Source organism: Pelophylax lessonae, assembly GCF_965119305.1.
Source record: "Pelophylax lessonae genome assembly, chromosome: 4".
Taxonomy (NCBI): Eukaryota; Metazoa; Chordata; class Amphibia; order Anura; family Ranidae; genus Pelophylax; species Pelophylax lessonae.
Genome location: NC_138771.1, coordinates 673,220,386 through 673,248,317, shown reverse-complemented (window position 1 = coordinate 673,248,317; position 27,932 = coordinate 673,220,386). Strand labels below are relative to the sequence as shown.

Genomic DNA, 27,932 nt, shown 5'->3' with positions numbered 1-27,932 from the left:
TAAAACCTGAAAGTTTGGATCTCTTCTGGGAGAGATTTAGGAGGTGCAAGGGCCTTCAGCAGTGGAGTGGTTTGGTGCCAAAAGTGATTTCAAGGCAGCCTCTGATAAAATCAGTGACCATTTTGGTGCGTAACGAATCCATACCAGAGGCTGATTTATTAGTATGGCTACGCCGATATGGCGAGGTCCTCACTCCACTGCGGAAGGTCCTTGATGAGCATGGGATATGGACAGGGGCCTGGACAGTGTCACTAAAATTGGGGGTGCTGGGCGATGTAGTTCAGCACCTTCCCTGCTCAGCCTTTCTGGGTAGGGATAGGCTGACCATTTTCTACCAAGGTCAGCCTAAGGTGTGCAATAAATGTGGTGATAAAGGCCACTTTGCATCGTCCTGCACCCACAAGAAGTGCTCACTGTGCCAGGATTTAGGCCATTTGGCCAGAGAATGCACCCAGATTCGGTGCAATTTGTGCCAGCAGCTGGGTCATCCATATAGCCAGTGCCCAGAGGCACTGCATAACTTGCCAGGATTGGAGACTGAGCTGCAGAGGCTTGATAAAGAAGATGAAGCAGCTGAAGTTAGAGAGGAAATTGTTGTTGCCCCTCCTGTGTCTGTTGTGTCAGATTCTGTTTCTCCTAGTGATGTGGTCCCTGAGTCTGTGTCTGTTGTGTCAGATTCTGTTTCCCCTAGTGATGTGGTCCCTGAGTCTGTCCCTCCTGTTGTTCCTACATCTACTGTGCGTAGATCCTCCAGACTAGCGGAAGCTGCTGGGGGGGCGGGTATAGTGGATCTTCCCCCTCGGCCTACTCCACCTCCAGTCCCTGTCTCTCGACACCGCAAACGCGGCCAAGAGGGTGCAGGGGTGCTGGATGGTGGTGGGGTCGATGGGGTTGAGGGAGGGGTGTCCATGTCCCATGTCTCACCCTCTGTTGTGGAGGATTCGGATGATGAGGGGTGGGAGAGGACAAAGAGGAAGAAAAAGAAGAAGAGGAAGACCAGTAAAGCGGTCACTTCTTCCTTACAGTTAGAGCCAGGAGGGGTTCCTCTTGGCAACACATTTTCGGTTTTATCAGGGGAGGAGTTAGTATCCGATTTATCTACTTTATCATCTATGGATGAGGGGGAGTCACATAGTGTAAAGAGAGCTGTTTCGGGTGATGAGAGTGTGGTGGAGGTTAAGAAACGACTACCCCAATCATCCTGATGGCAGTGCCCGCTCTGATAAAGGTGGCGACCATTAATGTCGCCAGCGTGAAATCTGCAAGAGCTCGTGATATTGCCTTATTTTTGCTCAGTGAGTTTGATGCTGAGATTTTATTTTTGCAAGAGACCTGGCTCAATACTTTGGCCGATGTCCATCTAGCAAAAAGGGAGTGGAGATGCGGTCCCTCCTTTTGGTCTCTTGCGGCTGAGCCTTGCAGCGGAGTTGCGGTTCTTTTTAAAACCGATATGGTAACGTGCCGGCGGATAATTGAGGTAGAAATGGGGAGATGCATGGTCTTAGACGTCTCTGTTAGGGGGCAGGACCTGCGCCTGATCAATATCTATGGACCGCAGTCAAAATGGGACAGGAAATGCCTCTTCACAAAGATCAAGCCCTTCCTTTTTACATCCCAGCAGGTTGTCTTTGGAGGTGACTTTAACACCATAATTAGGCCTGAAGACAGGGGGGTCTCCATAGACAGGCTGGGTTATGATAGCGTTTTTCTTAGAGATATGGTTAGACAAGCAGGCCTGGTAGATGTGCACATTAAGCACTGCCCTGGCAGCACGGGATTCACGTTTCAGAGAGGGAATAGTCAGAGTAGGATAGACAGGTTTTTTTTAAAGGAGAACTCTGCTTTCTCGGCTCCTGAGTTGAGGGCGGTGGAGTTCTCTGACCACTGTATGCTGTCTGTGACTCTGAATGCCTCGGACACTCCACCCAGGGGAAGGGGTACCTGGAAACTGAATTCGGCTCTCCTGGAAGATGTAGAGGTAAGACAATCCTTTGAGGATTTTTTTCAGGCACAGGTTTCTATTCTGGACTTTTGCAGCAGTAAGTCAGAGTGGTGGGAGCTTGTGAAACAAAGGGCGATTGGACTTTTCAAGGCCATAAGTAAGAAGAAGCAGCTTGGTATGTATATTGCCTACCAGCATTTGCGGAGGAAGCTTGATCGTCTTGTCTCGTATGGAGGAGATCCAGGGGAGATCTCGGAGGTAAAGCTTCTTCTTAGGAAGTGTCAATACGACCGGCATGCCTCCTTGGTTCTGGAGAGAGATTATGGGAAATATCACTCGCCTGATCCTTACCAGAACTGTAAGCAAGGCATAGCAGTTAAGACGGTCATAGGTCTGAGGGATAGTACGGGTTCCCTGGTGAAGTCCAGATCAGGGATCCTGGAGATCTTCAGGTCATATTTCGCAGACCTTCTGGGAAGAAAGGACCTTAGTCGGGACAGGATGGAAAGCTTTCTGGATTCTACTCCAGGATTGGGAAATGATACATTGCCTTTGATGGATTTGACAGAACCAATTTCAGCGGATGAGGTAGTTCGTGCTATAGAGAAGCTGGCTACCAAAAAGTCGCCTGGGCCAGATGGGTTGACAGCTGAATTTTACAAGTGTTTTAAGTCCATTCTGGCTCCCTTTTTAGCGGAGGTTTATAACAGCTGTTTAGAAGAGGGTTCTCTCCCTCCCTCCATGAGGCAATCCGCTGTGATTCTTCTGTCAAAAGGTAAAGACCCCTCAATAATTGAGAACTGGCGCCCCATCAGTCTTCTCAATGTTGATAGAAAGATCTTGGCGAAGATTCTTTTTTGGCGCTTGTCGTCAGTAGCAGGCGATTTGTTGTCCAATCATCAGCACTGCTCGGTCCAGGGCAGAAGTACCTTTTCAGCAATTTTAGCTGTCCGGGAGGCTTTGGAGCGATGCAGGGCTGCTGGATGGAGAAAGTACTTGCTGGCATTGGATCAGGCGAAGGCTTTTGATCGAGTCAATCATGAGTACCTGTATTTGCTACTTGGTAGATACGGCCTGCAGGGGAGGTTTATTGATTGGCTGAAAACATTATATAAAGGGGCTGAGAGCTTCCCACTTGTTAATGGTTGGGTTGGACGGCCTTTTGAGGTTGGCTCTGGTGTGCGCCAGGGGTGTCCTTTGAGCCCCCTGCTATATGTATTCGCAATCGACCCCTTCATAAGAAGGTTAGAGAGTGGATCGTTGTGTGGGGTGCCTTTGGGCATTGCTGGTGTGCCGCCTTTGAAGGTCGTGGCCTATGCCGATGATGTGTCTGTTATTATCTCTGGGATGGAGGAGGCGCAGGAGGTGGTCTCTGTGATAGAGCAGTACACTGAGGCTTCTGGCTCTAAAATCAATCATGAAAAGAGTGAAGTTTTCTGGATGGGTGAGGAGGGTGAAAGCTTCGAACTTCCGGATGCCTTCCCAGAGCCCCAGCAGGAAATTAAAGTGTTGGGCATCAAATTTGGTCCTGGTGACTATGGTCATCGAAATTGGGAAAGCAGGTTGTTGAATGCCAATGCCAAGGTGGCAAGCTGGAAGAAATGGAAACTTTCCTTGAGGGAAAGGGTTGACTTGATTAAAACTTACCTGATCCCAATCTTTTTATATGTCAGCTTTGTCTGTATCTTGCCGGAATCTCTCTATGCAAGGGTGTACAGCTGCTTTTTCCAACTGTTATGGGGAAATAGGCTGAACCTGATCAAACGCAATGTAACTTACCTGTCCAGGCGGGAGGGTGGTCTAGGAATGGTCAACCCTATAGTTTTCTTTTCTCTGCTTTTTTTAAAGTATAATCTTGGTAATATGTTAGCAGAGACCCCGCCGGGATGGGTGGGTATTTTTCAATCTTGGTTTAGGCCTTTTCTGCGATGCTGGGAAGATGGCGGGCCAGTGAAAAGTCTGAGAGTCCGACATGGCAAGCTTCCGGCTTATGTTGCCCCGTGTCTGAAAATACTTAGGCAGTGGCAGGTGACAGTGGGGGATATCAAGTCCCTCCCCAGAAAGCTTCTGGAGAAGAGGATTTTGGGCTCTGCTTTCAGTGTGTCGCTGACCTTAAGGGATTGCCCAGGCCCCGTAATGAGGGAGGGGTTGCGTTTAATTAACTTAGGAAGAATCCCTTTGAAGTTTAGGGATCAAGCCTGGCTCGCTTTCCACGGAAGGCTCTATGTGAGAGGGAACCTGAAGCATCGCCCTGTGGATGATCGGGATTGTCCTAGAGCGGAGTGTGTTGGTAAAGTGGAGTCTATGGACCACTTTTTGCTCCAGTGTCCCTTTAACATAGAGGTGTATAAAAGGGTGGGGAGGGCTCTAGGCATCCCCTTTCTCTATCGCATGAGTTATGCGGAGTGGGTGTACGGGGCATTCCCGACTCGCTGGGATTTTGATTTGGATACACTTTTTCTAGTTAGTATAGTTGTCCGTTACTTCACGTGGAATGCACGGTGCCAGATTACCCTGCGGAAGAAAGTCCTCCCTGTCGAGGTGGTGGTGTACGATATTCTGGGTGAGGTTGGGAAGATTCGGGGTCTTGAGAAGGGCAGGGAGCCTCGAGCGGTCTGGATAAGGGCGTGGAGGAATATCAGACCTGCTTTTGGTGAACTGTCCATCTCTGGGTGAAAAGCTTTTTTCATATGCTATTTCTTTCACGCCCTTAGCTTTTGTTAGTTAATATCTTCATTTTTGAAGAAGGGCTGCATGCATAATGGGAGTGGTTTTGTTTCTTGACCTCGCAGGTTTGATGTCTGGTGTGGTGGTGTGAGTCTTATTAAGATTATTTTTCCCGGTAATGATGTGTTTCATGATGTGAGTTTTGTTTTTGCTGTAAAGGCAGTCTTTATTTGAGAGCAGAATTTGCTATGTATTTTTTTTTTCCCCCCTTTTCATGTAAATATGTATATATTTATTTATGTATATTGATTTTATGCTTATTGATTGCAAGACTTTTAATAAACAAAATTGGGAAGAAGGATGAGGACACACCCAAGGAGCTCTCTGTGAGATCCAGCCCTTTTCAAGCCTGGGCCTTGCTTGCTAGCTTAGCCCAGGAACAATGCCTGATCCTGGGGGAGGCCCTGGGAGGGATCCCCCTGCTGACACGGGGCCTAGTGAGGAGGAGGTGGAGGACCTGTCTGTGGGTCCAGGCCCCGGTGAGAATGCGGATGTCTTCAGCCAGAAGGTTATCAATCGTTTTAGGGCGATTGGGAGAGCGGAAGAAAAATCGCACAGCCATGAAGCCTGAGTTACAGGAATTGGAAGAAAAGGTAAAGGAACAATCTTTATTATTGGAAAGGCTGAAAGACAGAAGTGGAGCATTTAAAGAAAAGTTTGACAATGAGAGGCGATTTACCAGCCAAGCATCAGCAAGTTCTGTGGATCAGCAGCCTCAGTTAATGGATGACCAGGCTCCATCTGCCTCTGCACCTCTCCGCCCATGCCAGAACTGGGAATCACCAGCGGCAACCAGCCTGGGGGTTGAGAGTGGACATGGATCCCTGACATTCATCCAGGAGATGGAGTCACCCCTGAAAGCAGACAAGTTTGTCTTTTCTGATGATCCATCCGAAGTCCCTGAGGATGAGCAGAGGAGATTCAAGCCAGCAAAGCCAGTACTGGTGGAGAAATCCCAGTACATCATGCTGCCTTCCAGCATGTCTGCCCCACCTGCTGTAGTGGATGGTGTCCCAGGTGAGAAGGAGCTCTGCATACAGCTACCTATTGGAGTTACCACTGTGGAGAAACCGAGTGCAGACATGCAAGGAAAATCCCTGACCGTGGAATCCCCGGACCATCAGATGAATGTGGATGGACCTGCATTAAACACCCCAGGCATGGATTTTGCTGGTCTGGCTGAGACCAGTAGTCCCACAGCAAGCAAAATGGCTGCCAGCTCCAAAGAGCATGCTTCATGTTCACCTGAGCCTCCCAGTCTTCCAGTGCTGATTGACCAGCTGATTTCTGGTGGGGGAGGGGATCAACATGGTGCTGGAAGTGAAGTGGAAGCAGCTATGGAAGTCTCCTGCAATGTTTCACCTGTTGCTGTGTTAAAACAGAATGCTATTTCCACAGCTGAAAACTCTGTCCTAGTGGAAGAGAAGATGACAGCTGGAGTTCTTACCAATGCAGCAGCAACTATGGATTCTGCTGTGAAGACAACAGCAATAATAAATATCCCAGCAAGTATAAAACATGACATTAATGTTAAAGCAATGAATGTGGTGGGTGGTGGTGAAGGGGTTAGTAATGCTGGGAAAAATAAAAATGACATTTCTCCTCCTGCTCAGCAGAGGAAAGATTCGATTGCACAGATCAATCCCGAATCTGTGCAATCGTTATCTGCTAAGTGTGTGTCAGATAATTTAAAAAAAACGGATGGATTTTCTGCTGGGAGGAATGTTGGAAGCTATGCTTCAGCTTTGGGGAGTCACACCAGGGTGGGTGGTGGGAATTCTGTTATTAGTCAAAATTCAGGGAGGTTTGGTGGGTATAGGAGGAGGAATGTGGTACAGTTGAGGTGGGTGGGGGATGGAACTCCACCAGTAAGGGGGAGGGTGGCTGAGTTGATTTTGGAAATGGGGTTTAAAGCCTGTGATATTTTTGCTTTAATTTGCCCGGTGGGGAGTTATGAATTTGATTTGTCGTTTGTAAAACCTGAAAGTTTGGATCTCTTCTGGGAGAGATTTAGGAGGTGCAAGGGCCTTCAGCAGTGGAGTGGTTTGGTGCCAAAAGTGATTTCAAGGCAGCCTCTGATAAAATCAGTGACCATTTTGGTGCGTAACGAATCCATACCAGAGGCTGATTTATTAGTATGGCTACGCCGATATGGCGAGGTCCTCACTCCACTGCGGAAGGTCCTTGATGAGCATGGGATATGGACAGGGGCCTGGACAGTGTCACTAAAATTGGGGGTGCTGGGCGATGTAGTTCAGCACCTTCCCTTCTCAGCCTTTCTGGGTAGGGATAGGCTGACCATTTTCTACCAAGGTCAGCCTAAGGTGTGTAATAAATGTGGTGATAAAGGCCACTTTGCATCGTCCTGCACCCACAAGAAGTGCTCACTGTGCCAGGATTTAGGCCATTTGGCCAGAGAATGCACCCAGATTCGGTGCAATTTGTGCCAGCAGCTGGGTCATCCATATAGCCAGTGCCCAGAGGCACTGCATAACTTGCCAGGATTGGAGACTGAGCTGCAGAGGCTTGATAAAGAAGATGAAGCAGCTGAAGTTAGAGAGGAAATTGTTGCTGCCCCTCCTGTGTCTGTTGTGTCAGATTATGTTTCCCCTATTGAGGTGGTCCCTGAGTCTGTCCTTCCTGTGTCTGTTGTGTCAGATTTTGTTTCCCCTGGTGATGTGGTCCCTGAGTCTGTCCCTCCTGTGGTTGTTCCTACATCTACTGTGCGTAGATCCTCCAGACTAGCGGAAGCTGCTGGGGGGGCGGGTATAGTGGATCTTCCCCCTCGGCCTACTCCACCTCCAGTCCCTGTCTCTCGACACCGCAAACGCGGCCAAGAGGGTGCAGGGGTGCTGGATGGTGGTGGGGTAGATGGGGTTGAGGGAGGGGTGTCCATGTCCCATGTCTCACCCTCTGTTGTGGAGGATTCGGATGAGGAGGGGTGGGAGAGGACAAGGAGGAAGAAAAAGAAAAAGAGGAAAACCAGTAAAGCGGTCGTTTCCTCCTTACAGTTAGAGCCAGGAGGGGTTCCTCTTGGCAACACATTTTCTGTTTTATCAGGGGAGGAGTTAGTATCCGATTTATCCATTTCTTTATCATCTATGGATGAGGGGGAGTCACATAGTGTAAAGAGAGCTGTTTCGGGTGATGAGAGTGTGGTGGAGGTTAAGAAACGACTACCCCAATCATACTGATGGCAGTGCCCACTCTGATAAAGGTGGCGACCATTAATGTCGCCAGCGTGAAATCTGCAAGAGCTCGTGATATTGCCTTATTTTTGCTCAGTGAGTTTGATGCTGAGATTTTATTTTTGCAAGAGACCTGGCTCAATACTTTGGCCGATGTCCATCTAGCAAAAAGGGAGTGGAGATGCGGTCCCTCCTTTTGGTCTCTTGCGGCTGAGCCTTGCAGCGGAGTTGCGGTTCTTTTTAAAACCGATATGGTTACGTGCCGGCGGGTAATTGAGGTAGAAATGGGGAGATGCATGGTCTTAGATGTCTCTGTTAGGGGGCAGGACCTGCGCCTGATCAATATCTATGGACCGCAGTCAAAATGGGACAGGAAATGCCTCCTCACAAAGATCAAGCCCTTCCTTTTTACATCCCAGCAGGTTGTCTTTGGAGGTGACTTTAACACCATAATTAGGCCTGAAGACAGGAGGGTCTCCATAGACAGGCTGGGTTATGATAGCGTTTTTCTTAGAGACAAGCAGGCCTGGTAGATGTGCACATTAAGCACTGCCCTGGCAGCACGGGATTCACGTTTCAGAGAGGGAATAGTCAGAGTAGGATAGACAGGTTTTTTTTTTAAAGGAGAACTCTGCTTTCTCGGCTCCTGATTTGAGGGCGGTGGAGTTCTCTGACCACTGTATGCTGTCTGTGACTCTGAATGCCTCGGACACTCCACCCAGGGGAAGGGGTACCTGGAAACTGAATTCGGCTCTCCTGGAAGATGTAGAGGTAAGACAATCCTTTGAGGATTTTTTTCAGGCACAGGTTTCTATTCTGGACTTTTGCAGCAGTAAAGGATGGAAAGCTTTCTGGATTCTACTCCAGGATTGGGAAATGATACATTGCCTTTGATGGATTTGACAGAACCAATTTCAGCGGATGAGGTAGTTCGTGCTATAGAGAAGCTGGCTACCAAAAAGTCGCCTGGGCCAGATGGGTTGACAGCTGAATTTTACAAGTGTTTTAAGTCCATTCTAGCTCCCTTTTTAGCGGAGGTTTATAACAGCTGTTTAGAAGAGGGTTCTCTCCCTCCCTCCATGAGGCAATCCGCTGTGATTCTTCTGTCAAAAGGTAAAGACCCCTCAATAATTGAGAACTGGCGCCCCATCAGTCTTCTCAATGTTGATAGAAAGATCTTGGCGAAGATTATTTTTTGGCGCTTGTCGTCAGTAGCAGGCGATTTGTTGTCCAATCATCAGCACTGCTCGGTCCAGGGCAGAAGTACCTTTTCAGCAATTTTAGCTGTCCGGGAGGCTTTGGAGCGACGCAGGGCTGCTGGATGGAGAAAGTACTTGCTGGCATTGGATCAGGCGAAGGCTTTTGATCGAGTCAATCATGAGTACCTGTATTTGTTACTTGGTAGATACGGCCTGCAGGGGAGGTTTATTGATTGGCTGAAAACATTATATAAAGGGGCTGAGAGCTTCCCACTTGTTAATGGTTGGGTTGGACGGCCTTTTGAGGTTGGCTCTGGTGTGCGCCAGGGGTGTCCTTTGAGCCCCCTGCTATATGTATTCGCAATCGACCCCTTCATAAGAAGGTTAGAGAGTGGATCGTTGTGTGCGGTGCCTTTGGGCATTGCTGGTGTGCCGCCTTTGAAGGTCGTGGCCTATGCCGATGATTTGTCTGTTATTATCTCTGGGATGGAGGAGGCGCAGGAGGTGGTCTCTGTGATAGAGCAGTACACTGAGGCTTCTGGCTCTAAAATCAATCATGAAAAGAGTGAAGTTTTCTGGATGGGTGAGGAGGGTGAAAGCTTCGAACTTCCGGATGCCTTCCCAGAGCCCCAGCAGGAAATTAAAGTGTTGGGCATCAAATTTGGTCCGGGTGACTATGGTCATCGAAATTGGGAAAGCAGGTTGTTGAATGCCAATGCCAAGGTGGCAAGCTGGAAGAAATGGAAACTTTCCTTGAGGGAAAGGGTTGACTTGATTAAAACTTACCTGATCCCAATCTTTTTATATGTCAGCTTTGTCTGTATCTTGCCGGAATCTCTCTATGCAAGGGTGTACAGCTGCTTTTTCCAACTGTTATGGGGAAATAGGCTGAACCTGATAAAACGCAATGTAACTTACCTGTCCAGGCGGGAGGGTGGTCTAGGAATGGTCAACTCTATAGTTTTCTTTTCTCTGCTAATCTTGGTAATATGTTAGCAGAGACCCCGCCGGGATGGGTGGGTATTTTTCAATCTTGGTTTAGGCCTTTTCTGCGATGCTGGGAAGATGGCGGGCCAGTGAAAAGTCTGAGAGTCCGACATGGCAAGCTTCTGGCTTATGTTGCCCCATGTCTGAAAATACTTAGGCAGTGGCAGGTGACAGTGGGGGATATCAAATCCCTCCCCAGAAAGCTTCTGGAGAAGAGGATTTTGGGCTCTGCTTTCAGTGTGTCGCTGACCTTAAGGGATTGCCCAGGCCCCGTAATGAGGGAGGGGTTGCGTTTAATTAACTTAGGAAGAATCCCTTTGAAGTTTAGGGATCAAGCCTGGCTCGCTTTCCATGGAAGGCTCTATGTGAGAGGGAACCTGAAGCATCGCCCTGTGGATGATCGGGATTGTCCTAGAGCGGAGTGTGTTGGTAAAGTGGAGTCTATGGACCACTTTTTGCTCCAGTGTCCCTTTAACATAGAGGTGTATAAAAGGGTGGGGAGGGCTCTAGGCATCCCCTTTCTCTATCGCATGAGTTATGCGGAGTGGGTGTACGGGGCATTCCCGACTCGCTGGGATTTTGATTTGGATACACTTTTTCTAGTTAGTATAGTTGTCCGTTACTTCACGTGGAATGCACGGTGCCAGATTACCCTGCGGAAGAAAGTCCTTCCTGTCGAGGTGGTGGTGTACGATATTCTGGGTGAGGTTGGGAAGATTTGGGGTCTTGAGAAGGGCAGGGAGCCTCGAGCAGTCTGGATAAGGGCGTGGAGGAATATCAGACCTGCTTTTGGTGAACTGTCCATCTCTGGGTGAAAAGCTTTTTTCTATGCTATTTCTTTCACGCCCTTAGCTTTTGTTGGTTAATATCTTCATTTTTGAAGAAGGGCTGCATGCATAATGGGGGTGGTTTTGTTTCTTGACCTCACAGGTTTGATGTCTGGTGTGGTGGTGTGAGTCTTATTAAGATTATTTTTCCCGGTAATGATGTGTTTCATGATGTGAGTTTTGTTTTTGCTGTAAAGGCAGTCTTTATTTGAGAGCAGAATTTGCTATGTATTTTTTTTTCCCCCTTTTCATGTAAATATGTATATATTTAATTATGTATATTGTTTTTATGCTTATTGATTGCAAGACTTTTAATAAACAAAATTGGAAAGAATGCTCCTTACATTGGTAGTCAGTAGGAAGAATGCTCCTTACATTGGTGGTCAGTGGGAAGAAGGAGGAGGACACACCCAAGGAGCTCTCTGTGAGAACCAGCCCTTTTCAAGCCTGGGCCTTGCCTGCTAGCTTGGCCCAGGAACAATGCCTGATCCTGGGGGAGGCCCTGGGAGGGATCCCCCTGATGACACGGGGCCCAGTGAGGAGGAGGTGGAGGACCTGTCTGTGGGTCCAGGCCCCGATGAGAATGCGGATGTCTTCAGCCAGAAGGTTATCAATCGTTTTAGGGCGATTGGAAGAGCTGAAGAAAAGCTTAAAGTTTTGAAGGCTGAACATAAATCCTTCAGAGCCAAATACTGCCAGGCCTGGAGTAAAAATCGTACAGCCATGAAGCCTGAATTACAGGATCTGGAAGAAAAGGTAAAGAAACAATCTTTATTGTTGGAAAAGTTGAAAGATAGAAGCGGAGTGTTTAAAGAAAAATTTGATAATGAGAGGAGATTTGCCAGCCAAGCATCAGCAAGTTCTGTGGATCAGCAGCCTCAGGTAAGGGATGACCCGGCTCCATCTGCCTCTGCACCTCTCCCCCCATGCCAGAACTGGGAATCGCCAGCGGCAACCAGCCAGGGGGTTGAGAGTGGACATGGATCCCTGACATTCATCCAGGAGATGGAGTCACCCCTGAGAGCAGATAAGTTTGCATTCACTGATGATCCATCAGAAATCCCTGAGGATGGGCAGAGGAGATACAAACCAGCAAAGCCAGTACTGGTGGAGAAATCCCAGTACACCATGCTGCCATCCAACATGTCTGCCCCACCTGCTGTAGTGGATGGTGTCCCAGGTGAGAAGGAGCTCTGCCTACAGCTACCTATTGGAGATTCTGCTGTGAACACAACCAGTACAGACATGCAGGGAAAATCCCTGACCGTGAAATCCCCGGACCATCAGGTGAATGTGGATGGACCTGCATCTAACACCCCAGACATGGATTTTGCTGGTCTGGCTGAGACCAGTAGTCCCTGTGAAAGCAAAATGGCTGCCAGCTCCAAGGAGTCTGTTTCACTTTCACCAGAGCTTCCCAGTGTTTCAGGGCTGATTGACCAGCTGATTGCTGGTGGGGGAGGGGATCAGCATGCTGCTCCAATTGGAATGGAAGCAGCCATGGAAGTTACCTGCAGTGTTTTACCTGCTGCTGTGCTAGAACAGAATTCCATTTCCACAGCTGAAAACCCTGTTCCAGTGGAAGAGAAGATGACAGCTGAAACTCTTACCAGTGCAGCACCAACTATGGATTCTGCTGTGAAGACAACAAATATCCCAGCAAGTATTAAAAATGACAATAATCATAAAGTAATGAATGTGGTGGGTGGTGGTGAAGGGGATAATATTGCTGGGAAAAATAGAAATGACATTTCTCCCCCTGCTCAGCAGAGGAAAGATTCATCGATTGTACAGATCAATCCCGGATCTGTACAATCGTTATCTGTTATGTCTGTGTCGGATGTTTCAAAACAAACTGATGGATTTTCTGCTGGGAGGAATGTTGGAAGCTATGCTTCAGTTTTGGGGAGTCGCACCAGGGTGGGTGGTGGGGATTCGGTTAATAATCGCAATTCAAGGAGGTTTGTTGGGGGGTTGGTTAGTGGGTATAGTAGGAGGAATGTGGTTCAGTTGCGGTGGGAGGGCAATGGAACGCCGCCAGTAAGGGGGAGAGTGGCCGAGTTGGTCTTGGAAATGGGGTTTAAAGCCTGTGACATTTTTGCTTTGATTTGCCCGGTGGGAAGTTATGAATTTGATTTATTGTTTGTGAAACCTGAAAGTTTGGATCTCTTTTGGGAGAGATTTAGGAGGTGCAAGGGCCTTCAGCAGTGGAGTGGTTTGGTGCCAAAGGTGATCTCAAGACAGCCTCTGATAAAGTCGGTGACCATCTTGGTGCGTAACGAATCCATACCAGAGGCTGATTTATTAGTATGGCTACGCCGATATGGCGAGGTCCTCACTCCACTGCGGAAGGTCCTTGATGAGCATGGGATATGGACAGGGGCCTGGACAGTGTCACTAAAATTGGGGGTGCTGGGCGATGTAGTTCAGCACCTTCCCTGCTCAGCCTTTCTGGGTAGGGATAGGCTGACCATTTTCTACCAAGGTCAGCCTAAGGTATGTAATAAATGTGGTGATAAAGACCACTTTGCATCGTCCTGCACCCACAAGAAGTGCTCACTGTGCCAGGATTTAGGCCATTTGGCCAGAGAATGCACCCAGATTCGGTGCAATTTGTGCCAGCAGCTGGGTCATCCATATAGCCAGTGCCCAGAGGCACTGCATAACCTGCCAGGATTGGAGACTGAGCTGCAGAGGCTTGATAAAGAAGATGAAGCAGCTGAAGTTAGAGAGGAAATTGTTGTTGCCCCTCCTGTGTCTGTTGTGTCAGATTCTGTTTCCCCTGGTGATGTGGTCCCTGAGTCTGTCCTTCCTGTGTCTGTTGTGTCAGATTTTGTTTCCCCTAGTGATGTGGTCCCTGAGTCTGTCCCTCCTGTTGTTGTTTCTACATCTACTGTGCGTAGATCCTCCAGACTAGCGGAAGCTGCTGGGGGGGCGGGTATAGTGGATCTTCCCCCTCGGCCTACTCCACCTCCAGTCCCTGTCTCTCGAAACCGCAAACGCGGCCAAGAGGGTGCAGGGGTGCTGGATGGTGGTGGGGTCGATGGGGTTGAGGGAGGGGTGCCCATGTCCCGTGTCTCACCCTCTGTTGAGGAGGATTCGGATGAGGAGGGGTGGGAGAGGACAAAGAGGAAGAAAAAGAAGAAGAGGAAGACCCGTAAAGCGGTCATTTCTTCCTTACAGTTAGAGCCAGGAGGGGTTCCTCTTGGCAACACTTTTTCTGTTTTATCAGGGGAGGAGTTAGTATCCGATTTATCCATTTCTTTATCATCTATGGATGAGGGGGAGTCACATAGTGTAAAAAGAGCTGTTTCGGGTGATGAGAGAGTGTGGTAGAGGTTAAGAAACGTCTACCCCAATCATCCTGATGGCAGTGCCCGCTCTGATAAAGGTGGCAACCATTAATGTCGCCAGCGTGAAATCTGCAAGAGCTCGTGATATTGCCTTATTTTTGCTCAGTGAGTTTGATGCTGAGATTTTATTTTTGCAAGAGACCTGGCTCCATACTTTGGCCGATGTCCATCTAGCAAAAAGGGAGTGGAGATGCGGTCCCTCCTTTTGGTCTCTTGCGGCTGAGCCTTGCAGCGGAGTTGCGGTTCTTTTTAAAACCGATATGGTAACGTGCCGGCGGGTAATTGAGGTAGAAATTGGGAGATGCATGGTCTTAGACGTCTCTGTTAGGGGGCAGGACCTGCGCCTGATCAATATCTATGGACCGCAGTCAAAATGGGACAGGAAATGCCTCCTCACAAAGAACAAGCCCTTCCTTTTTACATCCCAGCAGGTTGTCTTTGGAGGTGACTTTAACACCATAATTAGGCCTGAAGACAGGAGAGGCTCCATAGACAGGCTGGGTTATGATAGCGTTTTTCTTAGAGATATGGTTAGACAAGCAGGCCTGGTAGATGTGCACATTAAGCACTGCCCTGGCAGCACGGGATTCACGTTTCAGAGAGGGAATAGTCAGAGTAGGATTGACAGGTTTTTTTTAAAGGAGAACTCTGCTTTCTCGGCTCCTGAGTTGAGGGCGGTGGAGTTCTCTGACCACTGTATGCTGTCTGTGACTCTGAATGCCTCGGACACTCCACCCAGGGGAAGGGGTACCTGGAAACTGAATTCGGCTCTCCTGGAAGATGTAGAGGTAAGACAATCCTTTGAGGATTTTTTTCAGGCACAGGTTTCTATTCTGGACGTTTGCAGCAGTAAGTCAGAGTGGTGGGAGCTTGTGAAACAAAGGGCGATTGGACTTTTCAAGGCCATAAGTAAGAAGAAGCAGCTTGGTATGTATATTGCCTACCAGCATTTGCGGAGGAAGCTTGATCGTCTTGTCTCGTATGGAGGAGATCCAGGGGAGATCTCGGAGGTAAAGCTTCTTCTTAGGAAGTGTCAATACGACCGGCATGCCTCCTTGGTTCTGGAGAGAGATTATGGGAAATATCCCTCGCCTGATCCTTACCAGAACTGTAAGCAAGGCATAGCAGTTAAGACGGTCATAGGTCTGAGGGATAGTACGGGTTCCCTGGTGAAGTCCAGATCAGGGATCCTGGAGATCTTCAGGTCATATTATGCAGACCTTCTGGGAAGAAAGGACCTTAATCGGGACAGGATGGAAAGCTTTCTGGATTCTACTCCAGGATTGGGAAATGATACATTGCCTTTGATGGATTTGACAGAACCAATTTCAGCTGATGAGGTAGTTCGTGCTATAGAGAAGCTGGCTACCAAAAAGTCGCCTGGGCCAGATGGGTTGACAGCTGAATTTTACAAGTGTTTTAAGTCCATTCTGGCTCCCTTTTTAGCGGAGGTTTATAACAGCTGTTTAGAAGAGGGTTCTCTTCCTCCCTCCATGAGGCAATCCACTGTGATTCTTCTGTCAAAAGGTAAAGACCCCTCAATAATTGAGAACTGGCGCCCCATCAGTCTTCTCAATGTTGATAGAAAGATCTTGGCGAAGATTCTTTTTTGGCGCTTGTCGTCAGTAGCAGGCGATTTGTTGTTCAATCATCAGCACTGCTCGGTCCAGGGCAGAAGTACCTTTTCAGCAATTTTAGCTGTCCGGGAGGCTTTGGAGCGATGCAGGGCTGCTGGATGGAGAAAGTACTTGCTGGCATTGAATCAGGCGAAGGCTTTTGATCGAGTCAATCATGAGTACCTGTATTTGTTACTTGGTAGATACGGCCTGCAGGGGAGGTTTATTGATTGGCTGAAAACATTATATAAAGGGGCTGAGAGCTTCCCACTTGTTAATGGTTGGGTTGGACGGCCTTTTGAGGTTGGCTCTGGTGTGCGCCAGGGGTGTCCTTTGAGCCCCCTGCTATATGTATTCGCAATCGACCCCTTCATAAGAAGGTTAGAGAGTGGATCGTTGTGTGGGGTGCCTTTGGGCATTGCTGGTGTGCCACCTTTGAAGGTCGTGGCCTATGCCGATGATGTGTCTGTTATTATCTCTGGGATGGAGGAGGCACAGGAGGTGGTCTCTGTGATAGAGCAGTACACAGAGGCTTCTGGCTCTAAAATCAATCATGAAAAGAGTGAAGTTTTCTGGATGGGTGAGGAGGGTGAAAGCTTCGAACTTCCGGATGCCTTCCCAGAGCCCCAGCAGGAAATTAAAGTGTTGGGCATCAAATTTGGTCCTGGTGACTATGGTCATCGAAATTGGGAAAGCAGGTTGTTGAATGCCAATGCCAAGGTGGCAAGCTGGAAGAAATGGAAACTTTCCTTGAGGGAAAGGGTTGACTTGATTAAAACTTACCTGATCCCAATCTTTTTATATGTCAGCTTTGTCTGTATCTTGCCGGAATCTCTCTATGCAAGGGTGTACAGCTGCTTTTTCCAACTGTTATGGGGAAATAGGCTGAACCTGATCAAACGCAATGTAACTTACCTGTCCAGGCGGGAGGGTGGTCTAGGAATGGTCAACCCTATAGTTTTCTTTTCTCTGCTCTTTTTAAAGTATAATCTTGGTAATATGTTAGCAGAGACCCCGCCGGGATGGGTGGGTATTTTTCAATCTTGGTTTAGGCCTTTTCTGCGATGCTGGGAAGATGGCGGGCCAGTGAAAAGTCTGAGAGTCCGACATGGCAAGCTTCCGGCTTATGTTGCCCCGTGTCTGAAAATACTTAGGCAGTGGCAGGTGACAGTGGGGGATATCAAGTCCCTCCCCAGAAAGCTTCTGGAGAAGAGGATTTTGGGCTCTGCTTTCAGTGTGTCACTGACCTTAAGGGATTGCCCAGGCCCCGTAATGAGGGAGGGGTTGCGTTTAATTAACTTAGGAAGAATCCCTTTGAAGTTTAGGGATCAAGCCTGGCTCGCTTTCCATGGAAGGCTCTATGTGAGAGGGAACCTGAATCATCGCCCTGTGGATGATCGGGATTGTCCTAGAGCGGAGTGTGTTGGTAAAGTGGAGTCTATGGACCACTTTTTGCTCCAGTGTCCCTTTAACATAGAGGTGTATAAAAGGGTGGGGAGGGCTCTAGGCCTCCCCTTTCTCTATCGCATGAGTTATGCGGAGTGGGTGTACGGGGCATTCCCGACTCGCTGGGATTTTGATTTGGATACACTTTTTCTAGTTAGTATAGTTGTCCGTTACTTCACGTGGAATGCACGGTGCCAGATTACCCTGCGGAAGAAAGTCCTCCCTGTTGAGGTGGTGGTGTACGATATTCTGGGTGAGGTTGGGAAGATTCGGGGTCTTGAGAAGGGCAGGAAGCCTCGAGCGGTCTGGATAAGGGCGTGGAGGAATATCAGACCTGCTTTTGGTGAACTGTCCATCTCTGGGTGAGGAGCTCTTTTCCTATGCTATTTCTTTCACGCCCTTAGCTTTTGTTGGTTAATATCTTCTTTTTGAAGAAGGGCTGCATGCATAATGGGGGTGGTTTTGTTTCTTGACCTCGCAGGTTGGATGTCTGGTGTGGTGGTGATTAAAATTAAGATTATTTTCTCCGGTAATGACAGTTTCATGATGTGAGTTTTGTTTTTGCTGTAAAGCCATTCTTTGAGAGCAGAACTTGCTATGTATTTTTTTCCCTTTTCATGTAAATATGTATATATCTATTTATGTATATTGATTTTATGATTATTGATTGCAAGACTTTTAATAAACAAAAATTGGGAAGAATGCTCCTTACATTGGTGGTCAGTAGGAAGAATTCCCCTTACAATGGTGGTCGATGGGAGGAATGGCCCCCTTACATTGGTGGTCAGTGAAAATTATATAAAGTAAATAAAAATTGTTAAAAAATGATTGTAAATCACATCCAGGTAGAGGGCTATGTAGGATGAGCACACGTATGTGAACAATAATGGTGGCACATATGTATGGTATCATCGGGAACGTCGCACTGAGAGCAATTCTAGGCCATCATTTTGTAACATGCTGGTCAGAGCTTTTTATTTTTTGTATTTTTTTTTATTAAACTGTTCAGCTAAGAAGACATTTGTTGCACCTATTATATTGTATTAATTCATGAAAACCTTAATTTTGGAAATGTACTTTATTTAATGTAAGTTTATTTTCTTTTTTTTCTATAATATACATTTATTTTGAACATAGTGTAGAGAAATTCTGTGACAAACAAATGTAATGTGGGCAGTGCAAGATGTAGGCGGGGCTTTGTGTGAGTGTGGATTGAGTGTGGGCGGGGACACATGGAGCCCATGATCTCTTATTGCCCGGGGGCCCCATGAGTTTTCAGTCCGCCCCTGCCGTAACATCTCCAGAATTCACCCCTTCCTAACTAAAAACACCACAAAACAACGTATTCACTCCTTGGTTATTTCCCGCCTGGACTACTGCAACTCCCCCCTCACTGGAGGACCTTTACACAGGCTCCTCCCCCTTCAGTCTATCATGAATGCTGCTGCTGGATTATTACACCTTACTAACCAATCCGCGACTGCTTCCCATCTCTGCCAATCTATTCACTGGCTTCCCCTCCCCCATCGTATACAATTTTAAATATTAATCACAACATACAAGGCCATCCAAAACATCACCCCCAGCTAAATCACCAACCTCATCTGCAGATATCGCCTAAATCGTCCTCTCTGTTCCTCCCGGGACCTCCTGGTCTCTATCTTCCTTGTTACCTCCTCCCACGCTCGCCTCCAGGACTTCTCCAGAGCCTATCCCATCCTCTGGAACTCCCTACCCATGTATGTCCGGTCAGCTCCCATCCTGTCCACCTTTTAGGTGATCCTTGAAAACACACTTATCCAGGGAAGCCTACCCCACCCCCACCCTAAGATCTGTACTTATGTCCCCTCCATCAGATCATCCCCTGTAGCCACTACCTTTTGTACCACCTCCCCCTCCCTTTAGATTGTAAGCTCCATGAGCAGGGCCCTCCCATTCCTTTTGTATTGAACTGTATTGTAAATTGTGCTGTCCCCATTTTTATTGTAAAGTGCTGTATAAACTGTTACAACAATAATAATGTGAAGTGTCACCCATCTGAATGTAGAAATATTATTGTAAATGTAGAATATCCACCAATATAGTACTTGTATCTCTAATGTATCCCAGAAGTCTCAGCACTAAAGGCTGTAAATGTATATCCACCCCTCCCCCCCACATTCTCTAAAAGGGATCCTATTCCTGCCACAATCGGGTGACCTTCAATGGGAACTCCTGATTTGTGGATTTAGGAAGGTGATGGATTATTGGGGTCACTGGGGTCTCCACCATCAGAAATTCTGCTGTTTTATTTTATAAACCCCACAGATTCTTTCCTTTATCTATCAATTTCATCAGCTACTGTATGAGGCACTGTGTGAGGTCCTGCTTAATAACCGGGTACATAAGGGGGTGACTGAGCTGTCACAGCGCCCCCTCTGTATACTGTGTAGACATAAGTACTACAACAGCGTCACCTTTATCAGCTTCCCTAATAAGAAGATCTTTCCTCTGTATAACATTCTGTATATCCTGATATTCCGCTCTAGTGATGTTATGTTACTTTTCACTGAATGGGAATAATTCCTCATATTCATCTTATAATATAATATCATGTGTTTGGATTTCTCTCTGCAGGTTGTGGTATTGTGGTGTGACTTCCTCCGGCTTGGAGGATCTCCGATCCATTCTTATCACTAACCGATCCCTCACCACACTGTATTTATCACGGAATAATCTGCAAGACTCTGGAATACAACTTCTATGTGAGACGCTCAGACATCCTGGCTGTACTCTGCAGGATCTGAGGTGAGAATTATACTATAAATGATATAATATTCTGCAGTATTCTGGTATAAATCTTCTGTGTGAGGGGTCCAGACATGTTGTATAGATGAAAGTTATACAAAGACAGACTTCTGATTGGCCGGTTACACTGGGAGTTCCCATCATAGTCCTTCAGGTCATTCGCTGTTATTGGCTTTCATCCCCTCCCCCCTCCACTGACTATCAGAGATCAGACTTTATGTCTATGTATGGGTGGGTTGTTGGTTGGATGATATAAAAACACAATGAAGATTATTTGTCCCATAGAGACTGAGAGCCTGATTCATAGTACGGCGAATTGGCGTTTCAGCGGGATTTTGCGAACCGGCGATTTTTTAAGTCTGAAATTGGTATTCAAAGAACGGCGGGCGGAAAATAGCGCCTAGTGTGAGATTCATTAAGATGCAATATGGTCAGAGCGCGACTTAAAACCACGCCAGCTAAAAGCTCGACTAAAGTTTAGCCAAATTTTTCCCCTGTACCCCCAAAAATCCCAAATCACTGTGGAAGGTGTGGAAGACAATTTGGAGATGACTTGCTTTTAAAAAATGTCAAAAACTGACTTAGAAAGAGAGATATCTGCGAAAGTGTAGAAAGGTTAAACAGCTCCTCCAGCCCCGGGCTGCGAACGCGCGAATGTGCGCATGCGCAACGCCAAATAGGCTCAAAAAATTCCGCCAGCGCGATTTTGGGCCAATTTTTTTTTGAATACCGATTGCAAATCCGCTGTCTCGCCCATAGAAAATGGCAAAAACCGGCGGAATTGGAAAAACATGCACACTTCCAACAAGGGATCCCTTAGTAAACACCATCACATTCCATACACCTTTCCTGCTAACTCAGAAATCATAACAGTCAAATCTACAGTGTTTATATAGAACCTCCACATTATCTGAAAAAACCCACAAAATATTACATTGGGGAATGGGTCGTCAGATAGAACAAAAATAGATGTAAAACATATTTCAAAGAAAGATTATTAGCATTTCACAAATATCAAGGAAATGTCACAATTTTGACAATATTTTATGTGTTTCCAAAGAATTTTTTTAGAAATATATTGCAAATACTACCTTTTCTTCCATATGGGTATGGCCAAGTGTTACCATTTTACTACACATTTAACTGAAGGTTTATATATATATATCCCTCATACTTGGCTAATTAGCAAAGTATGCCCAACAAACAAATAGAGCTTTAGCTCACAATATTGCTACATATTGACTGGCATCTTTTGTATTTTGTTCATGTCTTTAGATTAAAAGGTTGCTGATACACATGCCTTTTTCAAACATGAACAAAATTAATGATGTCAACATTTGGAGGATTGGAGATATCCAAGTGTTGCCCATACAGAGGGCTCCTTTCGGATTCGAACTTACAAACCTACAGCAGGAAGGCAGACTCCCTAATCATTGTGCTATTTCTCAGTGAGCGTTGGGTGTTTTCCTCATGCTGTCAAAATGCTCACATGGGAACAGGGGCCATTGAACTGAATAGGATTGGATTTTTTGGCTGTTTTGGGAGTTGATCCTTGAGCTGTATAAATCCCCCTCAAACGCCTCCAAATGGGCTACGTTCACATGTACGTGTTTGTGGTCTGTTTTTGGGGCTTTTTTAGGTGATTTCATATAACAATGCCTGCCCAAAAAATGCATGTCAAAACGCCTGTGAAAACGCCAGCCAAAACGCCCATAAGAACGCCTGATATAATTGCCACGCTAAAATTAGGGATGTTCATGAGTGATGAGTCAGATTGTTGGCTTACATATCTGTTCAATCGTCACAATCTCACTTCCCAAATCCCAAAAGGTGTGTTTCAATTGTTTCCCTAAATATATATTTCTCTCTCTCTCGCTCTCTCATGTAATTGTATATATATGTATGTATTCCTGTATCTAAACATTCTAAATAATGACTAGCAAACTTGAAGAGAGAATTTTATCAATTCACATATATACACACCTACATACATACATACATGGATTTGGGCTGTTTAGGTCTCTCTCCTCCTCCTCATTTCTATTTCCCTTTTTTTGGCAACTGAGCATGCTCCAAAACACACAGGACACACACAGTTAAATTTTTGACTGGGAGTTAACATTATGGGTGTGTGTTTGCTTTGATTATATATAGCTCACTCAGACATCAGGAAAGATTTGACCTATGAAGAGGTCCAATATATTTGTGTGTCACATGCTTTATGGTTAACATTTGGGGGCCTTTGTTATTTATGGAGGTGAGATTTGGCTGTGTTGTGTGTTGACTCTCTGTAAGTATTTATTGCTGTTAACATAATTGTGTATTGTTCTGTCAATCTGCATCTGTTGATTATGGGCTCTTTGTTGATGTATATGGTCTAAATGTTGTACAAAGGTTGTTTTTGTTTGAAAAATACAAATCTGTGGCTTCAATGGGATACTGTGGAGACTGTGCCAAAAATATGTCATGTGAAATGTTTGAGCTGTGTATTTGTGTAATAAACAGCATGTTTCCAATCTTTTTTTCAAATGTCTTCATGTGTCTAAATAAAGTTTTATGGTGTCCACAAATGTATGTATTTGTATTTCTTTTTGTAAGTTAAATATGCTTAATGGTTGTGTATGGTGACTATTGTTCGCGAATTCGCGAATATACAAACCCGCGTTCTCACATTTATACATGAAACCGGAAACGAAACTTTTGGTGCGTGCACACGTTTCCGGAAATTGTCCAGGCCCTCTCGTAAGTGTGTGCATCATGGCTCCTGCACGCTTTACTCCCGAAATAGTGGCATTTCTGTGTAAGGTAAGGAGGGGGTGTGAATGTGCGGGATGGGGGATGGTGGCTGGGTGGGTCGCTTATCTAGCGGGTGTGCAATAAACTTTTGGTCTGCTGATCTGCGCATGCACTTTCTGGCTATTAGACGTGATCTAGAAGCTTCCTGTTATAGAAACTTCCTAGATGTGAACCTGTTCCCTACACACACATATATATATATATATATATATATATATATATATATATATCTCTATATATGTATATATATATATATATATATATATATATATATATATATATATATATATATATATATATATATATATCTCTATATATGTATATATCTCTCTGTATATATATGTATATATATGTATATGTATTGTAAGGGATTAGCTCGGTGGTAGGCGTGGATGACCCCTTTGGGGGTGCGTTTTCACAGAGAGATAGCCCAAAAGTGCTTGCAAACAACAGGTTTATTCTTCAAACAAGTGCATGCAGCAAAACATCCAAAATAAAATAAAACAAAATAAATCCTTGCCTCTGTGGGCGGCTACCTTCTCACAACTGGAACCTACCTAAGAAGTCTTTCCAACCTACTGTTGGGCCGACACTGCTGATCCTACAGCAGACACTCAAATGTCCATTTGTTTGCTTTTCACACAGCACAAACATTGTCCATTGAACATGTCCCTTTGTTTTCTTTCACACAGCACATGTCCATTTATAACAGGATCCTTTACTCTTCACACTCTTCACATGGAACACTTTGTCTTCTCACCTTTGAGACGTCTTCACTCGTGGTTACCCTCCTTAGCTTCACATCGCTGTAGGGGGTCTTCTCCCATGCTCACCAGCTTGTCGGGAGGCACACATCCGACTGTCCCCCTCTCCCAGCCCACACGGCGACAGGCGGCAGCAGTCCTTCTCCCATGCCCACACGGCGTCGGGAGGTACACGTATGTCTGTCCTCCTCTCCCAGCCTACACGGCGACAGGAGGCAGCACTCAATAGATTTTCTCTGGACAAATTATAGAGTCCTTGATCTCCTCATTCTGAACAGCTGAATGGTTTTCAACTTCCTGCTGGCTCTCTCTGCAGCCAACACCCTATAGTATCAGTGAACTTTCAAAGCAGGTGGGAATGTGTCTCCTCTCAGTGACTACATTCCCAGATTTACCTGACTTCCTGTCACATACCCCCCCCTCTTGTTTCAACCCTAGGGTTGGGACACATATTTCCAGGCACGCATGTGTCAGGCACTGCTGACTCACTGATAAGCCTCCTATTATCCTCAAGCTTCCGGATGAAACTGTTTTGTCATCTTCATTGACAGATTTCTCATAAATGCCACACAGTTTGTCTCTCATCTCATATACACATTCTTCAACTGCATTTTTGGCATCATTTTGCTCCTTCTCGTTTCTGTCATCTTCATTGACAGCTTTCTCATAAATGTCAGACAGCTTGTCTCTCATAACCGTCTGTCCAATCCACCATGGAGGACCGTGATCCATAGGCAACTCAATTGGGCTAGTCTTAATGTCTTCAACATTCTTAAGACGCCTCTCTCTGCAATCCATAAATGTTTTCCACAAAACTTTGAGAACCTTTGCTTCACTAAGCTTTGTTCCAAGTAGGGACTCTTGACATCCCTCTGTGACTTGAGTTGCCTCTCCATACATCTGTACACAATCATTGACTTTTTGTTGTAAAAGGGAATGATCTTCCTTCTTGAGCTTTGCTTGCTCTAAGATGCTGTGCAGAGGATTTTCCAATTGAGACAACAGGCTGTCACACATTTCTTCAAAGTGACCCCTGTTCCTTTTCCCAGAGATATCAATATCATTCACCAAACATTTCATATTCATAGGCAGATCTGAAGCATTTGCACTCATCAACTTCTTAAACTTTTCGCCCTCCTGAGCGAGTCGCAGTAAAGGCCTACTATTTGATTTGATATTCAGTTTATATTTCTTGCCAAACTCTTCACAGAAGAAGCCAACCAGATCATCATCAACTTTCCTTCCACCAACATAGGGGTCAAAGGCAACAACACAGTTGAACCCAGCGATCTGGGTGGTATCCATTATAGACCTCCTCTCTGCATCAGTGAAGAAGCATGGAACTGCAACACATTCTTTTACAGGTTTCTTCAATGCACTTTCTGCTGAACTATTTGACCGCTCAAGGTCACCTAGTTCTTTTTCTCTATCTGAATTCCACATGGAATGCATCTCAAGATCACGATCAAACTTCTGCCACCCGTCTTTTACCAGTTTCATTTTAGAAATATTCTCTGAAAGGCACTTGAAATTCATTTGCTTCACGTTTTCACCAACAGCCTTAGTTTTCTCCACTAGGTGGCGTTTGCTTTTTCCTCCCAGATTTATATCACTTGCTTTAGTTTTCTCCGCTTTAGTTTTCTCCACTAGGTTTTCAGCCTGAACTGAGAAATCATCACATTTCTTACACAACTCCTTTATTTGCTGAAGTTCTAATGATACATTTTCCAATGCTTGAAGTTTTTGAAGGAACGGTTTATTCCAAAGGGGTGATTCAAGCCACGTGTCATCACATTTCTGAGGCTCACTCAGGACAGACCCCAAAACACTGATCCTTTTAAAAACTGCATCAGGCACACTATCCCCTCTTTGGGACAGATCCTCTGTTGCCTGGAATTCCTCTTCCAGTTCCTGCAACGGAATCTTCATCTCTTCTACTTGCTGTTCTAAGGCTCGCTTAGACTTTTCTAGCTCCTGAACGCTTTTCACAACATCATCCTTGGAGCTGACCAATTCTTCCATTTCTGTACGCAGCTGTTTGTTAACACTTTCTAGTTCAGCCTTACACTCTAGAACTTCCTCCAAAGAGCGAGCCAAGAACAGGGCTTTGCTCTCGTTATCACGCGCCTCCGTTTTTGCACGGTCGCGTTCTTCTGCATATTTTGCAGACACAGTCTTCTCTTCACCAAGCATCTGATCAAACTTCTTTTTCACATCTTCAACACACTGTAATGAACCAACGCTTTCTTCCATGCGTTTTTTCATATCCGCTATCTGAGCTTGCAATGTTGCGACTTGCTCTGATAGGTTTTTCTTTGCTTCCGCCTCCTCTTTTAATTGTTCCAGGAAGCCATTTTTCTCATCTTCCATTTGTTTGAGCTTTGTGCTAAAACTCAGCCTTTGACACCTCTCTTCCTGTAAGAGTTCCTGCGTGTCTTGCAGCTGCGATTCCAAGATAGAAAAATCTTCCGCAATTTCTCTAGATTTTCTGTCTGCTTGAGAAAGCTGATTTGTAACATTGTCCAACTCAACCTGCAGTCGGTTTGCCTTCTCTGACAGCTTAGCACACAATCGGTCACCTTCTGACACCTTGACTTGCGATTCCAGAAGCTGTGCCTCTACTTTTTCCCTCTTATGTTCACAATCTCCTTTTCCCTGCATAAGAGCCTTCACCTCATTGGCTAGCATCTGGGAATAAGAATGTAATTCTGCCACACAGGCTTCTTTCTCCTTTAACTGCTGCTGGAAACGTTGGGCTTCACCTTTCCAACTTTCACAGTCTGCACGTAATTCATCTACCACATTGCTCAAAGTAGTGAGCTCATACACAGTACTCAGTAATTTAGCCTCTCTTTCACTTTTCTCTTTGTCGCTGAGAGACAATGTCGCTTTCAGAGCAACATTCTGTTCCTGCGACTCCTGCAGGTCTATTTTTGTAACTTCCAAACACTGAAGACTTTTTTCCAGCTGATTACGCAACTCCAACATTTCACACATACTTTGCTTCTGCAAAGTCTGAATTTCACTTTCCTTTTCCATGAGGATGGTATCTTTCTCCATTATAGTCTCTCTGCGTTTTTGCAACTCGACCAAAAGAAGAGCAGTGGATTCTTCCCACTGTAACACATGAGACTTGAGTAGTTCATTCATTTCCTGCAAGTTTCTATGCTCCATTTTAAGCAATTCCAAGGCTTGTTCCTTTTCTTCCATTTTCCGTTGCAAGGCATCCAACTCAGCCCTGCACACATACTCGGTTTCCTCCAAACCGATGGCCTCCATTGGCTGCTGGCGTCTCTGTTTCCAGCCTGCCATGCTCTCTTGGTGATCCTTTTGTTGAGCTGCAAAGCTCCGTTGTTTCAGCATCTCCCCCATTTTGGGTTTACTTTTCATCTGAGAACCCTGCGTCTCCAAAGCAGTTTCATTTGCCCCAGTGTTGCTAGGAACAACAACTTTTCTCTTTAGCCGATTCCGTTCAGGCATGGATGGGGCTGGTTCAGACGGCAACATCCCCTCCATCCATAGAATCCGGTCTCTCATTTCATCTATCTTTGCATTTTTCAGGCGTTTGGACCGCCCCATCTTCAATAACTCCACAAACAAATTTTTCACAGTCCAGCAAACAATTTTCAGACCACTGTCTCTTCAACACATGTAGTTTTTCTCTCTCTTGCAGGATCTCTTTTCCTGCGCACACAGTTTGTGCAGTCACTTGCACCAGACACAACAAAGTTCATCAAATAATTTTGAGACCGCTGTCTCTTTAAAACACTTTTTTTTTTTTTTTCTGTCAGGATCTTCTCTCCTGCACACATAGATTGTGCAATCTCATGCACCAGACAAAGTTCATCAAACATATGCACTCCATTGCAGGGATCTTGCTGCTTCTGCCCATTGCATACCTCCACCATATGTAAGGGATTAGCTCGGTGGTAGGCGTGGATGACCCCTTTGGGGGTGCGTTTTCACAGAGAGATAGCCCAAAAGTGCTTGCAAACAACAGGTTTATTCTTCAAACAAGTGCATGCAGCAAAACATCCAAAATAAAATAAAACAAAATAAATCCTTGCCTCTGTGGGCGGCTACCTTCTCACAACTGGAACCTACCTAAGAAGTCTTTCCAACCTACTGTTGGGCCGACACTGCTGATCCTACAGCAGACACTCAAATGTCCATTTGTTTGCTTTTCACACAGCACAAACATTGTCCATTGAACATGTCCCTTTGTTTTCTTTCACACAGCACATGTCCATTTATAACAGGATCCTTTACTCTTCACACTCTTCACATGGAACACTTTGTC

General features: G+C 45.9%; 2 protein-coding genes across 4 annotated transcripts in view; both read left to right on the top strand.

The window, feature by feature from the left end:
- LOC309553410 (phospholipid scramblase 1-like) overlaps positions 1–27,932 on the top strand; it is an 814,575-nt gene that overhangs the window by 555,050 nt on the left and 231,593 nt on the right. The gene's annotated exons all lie outside the window — the stretch shown is intronic.
- Positions 1–27,932, top strand: part of LOC309553400 (NACHT, LRR and PYD domains-containing protein 3-like) — a 1,231,344-nt gene that overhangs the window by 1,159,159 nt on the left and 44,253 nt on the right. The window contains exon 7 of the mRNA XM_082254578.1: positions 19,902–20,072. Within this exon, the coding sequence (XP_082110704.1) occupies positions 19,902–20,072 (171 nt within the window). The remainder of the gene's footprint in view (positions 1–19,901; positions 20,073–27,932) is intronic.